This window comes from Amblyomma mixtum, chromosome 4 (genome assembly GCF_055824585.1).
Source record: "Amblyomma mixtum isolate Tamu chromosome 4, ASM5582458v1, whole genome shotgun sequence".
In the NCBI taxonomy this organism is placed as follows: Eukaryota; Metazoa; Arthropoda; class Arachnida; order Ixodida; family Ixodidae; genus Amblyomma; species Amblyomma mixtum.
Genome location: NC_143015.1, coordinates 7443386 through 7452148, shown reverse-complemented (window position 1 = coordinate 7452148; position 8763 = coordinate 7443386). Strand labels below are relative to the sequence as shown.

The 8763-nt window shown below is 50.0% G+C and overlaps 1 protein-coding gene across 1 annotated transcript in view; it reads left to right on the top strand.

The window, feature by feature from the left end:
* Positions 1 to 5834, top strand: part of LOC149345594 (uncharacterized) — a 24119-nt gene extending 18285 nt beyond the window's left edge. Inside the window, exon 5 of the mRNA XM_089585253.1 lies at positions 5616 to 5834. Coding sequence (XP_089441379.1) covers positions 5616 to 5734 — 119 coding nt within the window. The 3' untranslated portion in view covers positions 5735 to 5834. The remainder of the gene's footprint in view (positions 1 to 5615) is intronic.
* The last annotated feature ends 2929 nt before the right edge of the window (positions 5835 to 8763 follow it).

Below are 8763 nucleotides of genomic sequence, written 5' to 3'. Positions count from 1 at the left end.
AAACAAGTAAGGGCGGAATTTTGCAATAGCCCAAACCAGGGCGAAGCATTCCCGCTCGATGATAGAATAGTTGCGCTCTGACACAGAAAGGAGACGGCTGGCGTACGCAATAACGCGAAGCTTGTTGCGTCGCCGCTGAGCAAGTAGGGCACCATTGCCATGGCCGCTCGCATCGGTGCTAAGTTCCGTAGGGGATGAAGGATCAGAGTGCGCCAACACAGGTGGAGCAGTGAGGGCACTGATAAGGGCTCTGAAGGCGTCAGCTTGGGGGGGGGGGGGGGGTGGGGGGTCCCCAAGAGAACGGGATGTCCTTCTTGAGGAGCGTGGTAAGAGGTCGGGCTATTTCCGCAAAGTCCTTGATGAACCGGCGGAAATAGGAACATAGGCCGAGGAAGCTGCGCACATCACCGGAGGAGCGCGGAGTAGGAAATGAACGCACGGCGCGGACTTTGTCGGGGTCGGGTTGGATCCCAGCAGAATCGACCAAGTGGCCAAGGACCTTGAGCTGACGGCGGCCACGGCGGAGAGCCAGCTTGAGGTCAGGGATCGAATTTAGCAACCTCCACCAAATGATACGTGGCTGCTAGAAGCAGCAGTAGAAACAGCAGAGGTAACCTGCTACGCAAGGGACCGACGGCTTGGAGTAGTCTCTCAGCACTCAAGCGCGCACCTCAGCGTCGTCTTCGTTACAGACCACTTCGTCGTCCTCCCAGCGTCCGTAGCAGTATTATTATAGATTGTTTTAAAAATAGCTAACAATTAGCTGTAACGGGATTTTGCAGGGAAAACAGTCTAAGGATAACTAGCGAAAATGGCGGTCTGAGCTCCGGTCCTCAACACAGTGATCTCCCGCCGTGCGCTGGCGGTGCGGCTACCGCCGCTGCCCACCTTTCTCTTTACAGAGCATGTCGCCTTATGTAATGCACTGTAAAGGGTCCTGAAAGCTTCAGTAAATGATGATGACCGTGACCCCCCTCCCCCCCTCCACCGGCTGAAGGAGAAGCCATCTTGGCGAGTCAGGCAGTCAACAACACACACGTGTCATAGTATGGCTTCAGGCGGGACACATGAGCAGTCTCGAGTTTACGTTGGCGTTGATCTGTCTCGGGGGAGACAGCCGGGTAGAAAACTGTCATCGGTGTGGGTGGTGTCAAAGCGGAATTTTTGGGGCCCCTCCTTGCCGGACGTTAACGACCAAGCGAGCTGACAGAACCCCTCGGCATGCTTGGAAGCTTCAAAAATGCTGGTACACTCATACTCGTAAGGCCAGTAAGGAAGTAGAGTATCTAGTGGTGAGGAAGCTTTTCGCCCGTAGAGAAGAAAAAAAACGGTGAGAAGCCAGTGGTGATCTACGTGACGATGCTGTAGGACTAAGTGATGCAGGGCAGGATCATGCCCCTGTCTGAATGGTCGGAAGACACGTACGTGGACAGCATATCGCCCAAGATGCGGTTAAACCGTTCTGAAAAACTGTTAGTCTACCGGATGGTAGGCCGTTGCGGTATGGTGAGTCATCTTATAATGTTCGAGAAGAGATTCCACGACTTCTAACAGAAAGACGAGCCAGCGGTCGCTCAGCATTTTCCCTGGTGGTCCATGGCGAAGAATGAAGTGACGCAAGATGAAAGATGCGAAGTGTGGCGCCTTGGCAGCAGGGAGGGCCGCGGTTTCGGCGTAACGCGTGCGGTGGTCAACTGCTACAATAACCCAGCGGTTTCCTGCAGCAGTGTACGGAATCGATCCATATAGTTCAATGCCAACTCGGTCAAAAGTACGGGAAGGGCAAGGGAGAGGCTGCATCAGGCCGACTGGGTGATGAGGAGCGGGCTTGAGATGTTGACAGTCAGGACACGAGCGGACGTATTTGCGGATGTAGGTGAAATACCACGCCGCCGCCGCGGTGGCTCAGTTGTTTTGGTGCTCGGCTGCTTACCCGAAAGACGCGGGTTCGATCTTGGCCGCGGTGGTCTTATTACGATGGAGGGCAAACGCTAGAGGCCCGTGTACTGTGCGATGTCAGTGCACGTTAAAGAACCCCAGGTGGTCGAAATTTCCGGAGCCCTCCACTACGGCCTCCCTCATAGCCTGAGTTGCTTTCGGACGTTAAACTCCCTAAACCAGACGAAAGAGGAGCGGAATTCGTCCAGTAAGTGAAGTTGGCCGCGTTGGGATGGGGAAACACTGACGGAATCAGCAAAGGCGTCTTCTGTAGACGGAGCGGGAGAGGCGGGCAAAGTAAGAGAATGGGTACGAAGAGAACATGAGTCGGTGCAACGGACGGGTTTGAGCAAGGAGTCGACGAGCTGAATGTGGCCAAGGCATTCGCCACGTTTTATTATGCAGAGGCTCAGAAAAGGGTTCGAAATAGGGATCATGCTGCAGCCGTCTTGGACCGTGAGCTCAGTGAATGGCAGACGGAGACCACGGTGCCGTAAGGTGCAGTGATGCAGGAGACAGGGATGCGGACCACGGAGGAATCTTGATGTCGTCAGCCACAGACAGTTTGCTCGACGAAGATATATCAGGCGAAGCAGCGCTGCACGGGAGAAGTTCGACCTCGGCACGAGCACAGTCGATGAGGGCTTCATGTTGGGAGAGCCAGTAGCCTAGGGGAATGACGACGCAGCGGAAAAACCAATCGGCACCGTGGGGATGGCGATTGGTTTCCTTCCTCTTTACACAGGACTAATTTACGTTTTTGTTTATTGGAGGAACCCTTAAATAAATTCTGGCGGTTAGAGCGCCGGAATCACTGCGGGAAAATTTCAGATATGATTACGGTACTTGGTAATGCGAAAGTTGAGCACAGCTCGTTAAGTTCTTGGCTTCTGCGCGCACTTTTTAGAAGTTAGGACTACTGCAGGGTGTTGTGATCGGAGGCCCGGCCAGAGGTGCAGACGAGCCAGGCAGGCGCCATCAAGCTACGTTAACCAAAGGCGCTGTTTTTTTTTTTTGGAGAATACGCAAGAAACTCTGGCTTGGGGGCGCTTCTGGCGACGGCGTCGCTGTGAACAAAAGCAGGTAATCCCCTTCGCCGGTGATGCTGAGTGCGGCGCTTCTCCCGAAAGGCGCATTCCCGTGGACGGACGGAGGATACACCGAGTGGCGGCGACGGCGGAGGCGGCGCCAACCCATTGCCCGCATGCCCCTGAGCAGCCCGACAAAGCGGGGGTGTACACGGCGGATTTGTCCCTCCCTCCTGAAGAGTTCACCGGTGCGAGCCGTCCGATCTCATGTTCAACGCGGCAGGATCGCCGCATAGCAGCCAACGACCCTTTGGGCCTGGTCGGCCCGCGGGAAACCACGTAGTCCGCGACTGCAAGGCGCCGAGATTCCCCCTTGCCTGCACATATTTCTGTGGTGTGTGCGCGGTCACGTGGGGAGGACGGAACCTATGAAGAGGCTCAAGGCCCTTTGGGCACTAGACCAGAGATTGGATTCCCTATATGGGGGCCTGGGGAATATGAACTGTATTTAAGTCGCAAACTGTTATGTGTCGAGAGCTCCTTTCCTGACTCTTGGTCTCCTCGCTATGCTGTAAGTATGTAAATAAACCCTCATGTTTACTGCTTCCCCTGAAGGCTTCCCTCCGCAGTCTGCCCACCTTGCAGTTGAGTCCCCGGTCCCGACCACCAAGCTCATCAACGGGCTGTCTGAAGGCGCAAACGTCTTTCATATACTGGGCGCACCTCGTATGTTCATGACTTGGCGCCATAGCAGGAGCGCAGGAACACGAAGTGTGGACAGTACAAACGTCCTTCCACTCTTCCTGTGTCGCCATTGGTCAGGCGAAGGGTGATGTTTCCATAGGTTCCTAGTTTCTTCAGTCGGACTCGGCGCCGCAGCGCGCGAGCGATGTGAAGAGTACATCACAGGACCCATAGAAGGATGCGCTGTCCATGGGCACACAGGGGCTCTCTCCAATCACCTGGGTCCTTCTGCGGCGCGCGCAGGTGTGATTTCTTCCATACTGCGCTGGCTTTCGGCGCGCTATGGCACGTAATGTTCTGAACCTTGAACTCTGTCGAAATTCTTGCAATCCACAATATAGCAGGTATTTCCTCTGCCTTTCCACATCTTCGTAGAAAAAACACATTCAGCAGTAACCCACGATATTTCCACTGCTGCGTCGAGAGGTACACGCCGGCGACTTAGGCCCGCAATGGCGCCGTGTTCTGAGGGCGCCTGTGGCGCCATCTGGTCTCGAGCGGAAGAATTGCGCTCTGTAAACTGTCTACAGGGACGCCGCTCAACCCATAAACGGGCGTTTGAGAGCTGCGCTGTAAAACATTTCTCTTATGGGTATGCTACTATTGTATGAAATAATTAATGAAGTGGCACTATCAGGAGTTCGGAAACGTTATTATCACCAGATATGTGATTTGCGGTGGGATATATCGCAAAGATGTCAGTGCTTGACATCCTGCGTCAATCTGAATCATCAACTTCAGAACTTTGACCATCCATTGTGCTCACAGAAGGAGAAGTTTGATGCTCATGCATGAAGTCAAAGAGACTTTTTGGTTCTATCGACGTCTCTCCTTTTTTTCTTTTTTGTCATGCACTTTCAAACTTTTGCTGCGACGCGTTTCAGTTGATAGGTTTCTTTTTTGCTGGCTTTCTTGCTGCAATACACACTTGTGAATGCGCTTCTTGCTAAGCGTGTGTACATCTCTTCCGTGTTTCTCGCTTCGAAGAAAATATGAACGCTTACCAACTAGCCCAGCCTTTGTGTCTATTTTTAATGTGCAATAAAAAAATGGAGGAGCCACTTAAGCTTAAGGATATGACGCGATAGCTTTAGTGTGTTAATGCCCATGTAAAGCCCCGCCTTACCAAGCCATACGACTGTGCCTGCGTGGCCTAGGGAGGGAGGGGGGGGGCATGTATGGCTTGAAATAAAAGGGTGCTGGAGGGTTCGATTCCCCTCAGCCTTTCATCTGATTTGGTAATCCGTAGTTTGCACTCCTCCGAAATCGGCCATGTGACGTGACGTCGCACAACCCTACGACCAATCTGTGCCTGGCCATGCCAGCTGCTAGCTACCACTTGCCAGAATCGCGCTCGTAATTTTTCGCTCACAACGTCGACAAAGACGACACGGCATTGTCTGGAGAACGGGGCGTTCAACACTGTCGCGTTAAAACCAATTCACACTTATCTTAAGCCGTATAGTTTCGCCTGGACTTAACAAAAAAATGTGTACATTTTCCTTCTGTATTGATTTATACATAAAATCGCTGTGTGTATCAACAAGTGAAGACATGTATAACGAAATGAACGGCGGCGCTACAAGGACACTAACAAGAAAGGGACACCACCATGTGCGCATGTGGTGTCCCCTTTCTTGTTAGTGTCCTTGTTGCGCCGCCGTTCATTTCATCATGCACCAATTCGCCCATCAGGCCATGCTTCTGAAGAACATGTATAACTCTACGTTTATTTGTGGTTAAGCGCACATGCTTACATACATCGCTTTACCACAGCGAATGTAGCAAAAAAACTAAGACATAACTGTTATCATTCTCGAGCCCGTCATTCATTGAACTCACGACCTAGAGTTACGTCTGAGACTCTAATTGTGCCCTTGTTTCTCTGTTACAACACATGAGCAGGTTGCCAGCTGTGGGTGCCTAAGAGTGCGCTCAGCCAGAACCACTCGTGCTGCGACTTTGTCTTCGACCTCCTGTGCGGCACGTCACCTAGGTACCAAGTCTACGAAGGCTGCGAATGAAGAGCTGTACCAGCATTCAGCGCATGCTTCCCCATGTCTGTAGCGATAGAGAACACCGTAGAAAGTGACCATCACTTCAATAAAGAATGTTCAAGTCGGCTATCGGAAGGGGATTGTTGTTTCGAGCAGAAATTTTACCTGATAGTCTCATACCGCCACGCTGGACGGACGCTGAAAAAGCTTTACTCGTCAGCTTTTAGGAGCCGTTTCGTGAAAATCCAAGGTGGATTCACCTTGCGTTCAGGAAAGTAAAAACAGCGCTAAATTTGACACAAACCACACAGAAGGACGGACAGGACGGGCTCTGACTCCAACTATGTTTATTGAAAGCCACGTGTTGCACATATATAGCCCGAAGAAGGTGAACGCATGCGCATTTCTTACATGGCAACAAACACACACACACAGACACACACACACGGACGAAAACTTCTCATAAGCGCGTATTTTTTAGCAATCTATGTTCACTTCCTGTCCGTCTTTCTGTGTGGTTTGTGTCAAATTTAGCGCTGTTTTTACTTTCCTGAACAGAATGTCACACCAACTAGCCCAGCAAAAGGTGCTGTTAAATGGATTCACCTGCTCCCTTGAGATACGCAAGTGACGATGGAACAATTCGATAGACCCTTTGAATTCGACTACTTAAACGACCAAAGAGTTGACGTTGATGGGGACATTGAGAGTGAAGTAGCTGGATTGTTGATATAAACCAATAAGGAAAGAAACGACACCGGCCGTACCGTAACTTCCCTGCGCAGGAATAGCTTCTTTGCGCCGTCAGTCACGGCGCAGTGCGTAGTGCAGTGTAGTCTAGTACAGCGCTGTAATGCATAATTATCATGATGTCACTGGTTGTAAAACAATCTGGACATAATGCCTGACCCTTCAAGGCAACACAAGCAGTGATGTCCCCCCTCACACGCTTTGGCTGTTTCTTACTTTCAAATGAAAGAGAAAGGAATGTGTTGCTGCACACTACAAATGAAAAAAAAATGGCGTGCTCTTTCTCTCCTAAATGTATTGGTGTGATAACAGTCTATCAAGACCTTTTTTATTCTTACTTTCTTTTCAGCAGTCTTTTTTTATTGCTGTGACTGTTTTAAAATTGGTTCTTGCCAACTTGTTTCTACTTTTATCGCTTTTATACACGCAAAATGTTCAGCTGTCGAGAAAAACCTGAAAATTCCTGCGCGTATATTTTGGACCCCTGCTTCATAAGAATTGCATAAAAGGTTCAACTATTCAGGCATTTAAAAAAAAAACGCAAGAAATATATTTTGCCCAGTGAATTCGGTTTTTCGTCTGCAGCTGTTTCCGCAACCAAAAGGAGCTACACTGTCCTTTAGTAGTGCATTCCTACACGTGAGTTCCAGCACTCGGCAGCACATTGTAGCTACACTGCACATCTTGGTGATATTCATCTTAATTTCTTGTTTTTCGAAATCGCCCATTATTGACAACGCTACCATTAGGACCAGCTGGAATTTGCTCTTTTTCCTACCTACATACGATACAGCAGCTTTCAAAAGTCTTTTCCTCAACACATGACTTTGCAATGTAGCTGGCGTTATTGACTTCTAAAAGAGAGTTGTAGACAATTGCAAGCCAAGAAAAAAGTTATAGGGGTTTAACGTAGTTAAACCGAGTAGACGTGCGAAACCAGGCGTTCATTCTTCAATTGGAGGGGGCACTTAAGCTAAGATTTATGTGTATGACACGATATCTTTTATGGGTCAGTGCCAGCATACGCAGAATCGGTCATCATATATTTAAAATTCGTAAATGGCGGCGAGCCCTTCTGCCACTACCAGCGGAGTGGCGCAGCGGTGAAGCGATGCGCCACTGCACTGGTGTGTTGCTGTTTCTGTCACAGCCACCGGTAGGGATTGCGCGACCCATTTGGTCTTCCCGAGAAACCTCTCGCGCAGATGGAGCGACGCTCCTCCGAAATTCCCTAGCTTAGCCGAGCTACTCGTGTAAGCTCGGGTAGTAACTCAGGTTGCTACAGACAACGTACAAGGTCGTACGTAGAAACGTACAGTGAAGGGCGAACGTACGAACGGCTACAAGATTCTTCGTCGGTCTTGGTGAGCGTATGAGTGCTTTTCACACAAAAAAATTGATGAAGACTTAAGCTTCGTATTAAGGGTATGATGCAATAGCATAATAGGCTTATTCCCTTATATGCAGAAGTATATTCTCTACTTCACATTCATAGATCCCTGGGAGTCCTCATACCCCTCCTGGCGCACAGTGGTGCAGTGATTAAGCGATGCGCCGCTACTCTTCGATGGCAGATGCTCTCAACGGTGGGCTTTGTTGTGCGACCTGGGTTTCTCTTCCCGAGCCACCAATCATTAATTTGACTGCCACCTGCCACGGTGGGCAGTTTATAAAAAAAAGATGCGCTAAATAAACAACACCTTTCTCTTCCTCAGCATTCTTTCATTTGTATTTAATACTTTATTTATTTATTTTCCCAAGAAAAAAAATCATCACAAAAACACTCTATGCAACCCTCTTCTTGGCTGATCCCTTTGTGTGGGTATGCGCCGTTCTATAAGGTGAACAACAACAACAATTCTTCCTCTGTCTTCTTTTTTCAAACTCATGCGCCAACTAGCCCCCCAGAGTGCATTAGTGGGCAGTTTTCTCACTATCCGGGTGGGTAGATGCTGATCACGCCGCAAGGTCACGAGACCCAGGTTGTCCACATGCCTGCTACGTTTCTCTCAGGGGACCACCTGTCGGAGCCATGCACGTGATTTCTCGCTGACAACGCGGGTGCTGACGCCGACATCGCCGACATGGGATTTTCTGGAGAACAGGGCCTTTAACGCTATTGCGTTAAAGGTTTTACGAGGCGTGCTCTCCAACGTGGACGCGGTGCACGAGGCGTTATATCAGCAGTGAGAGAAAAGAAACATTAATTTAAACCAAATATATAGGTGAGCTTGAGGTCGAGTTGGGGGCTTCCTCATTCGTGGCCATGGCTGTTCGACGAAATTGACGGACGAGCGCTTCTTCTC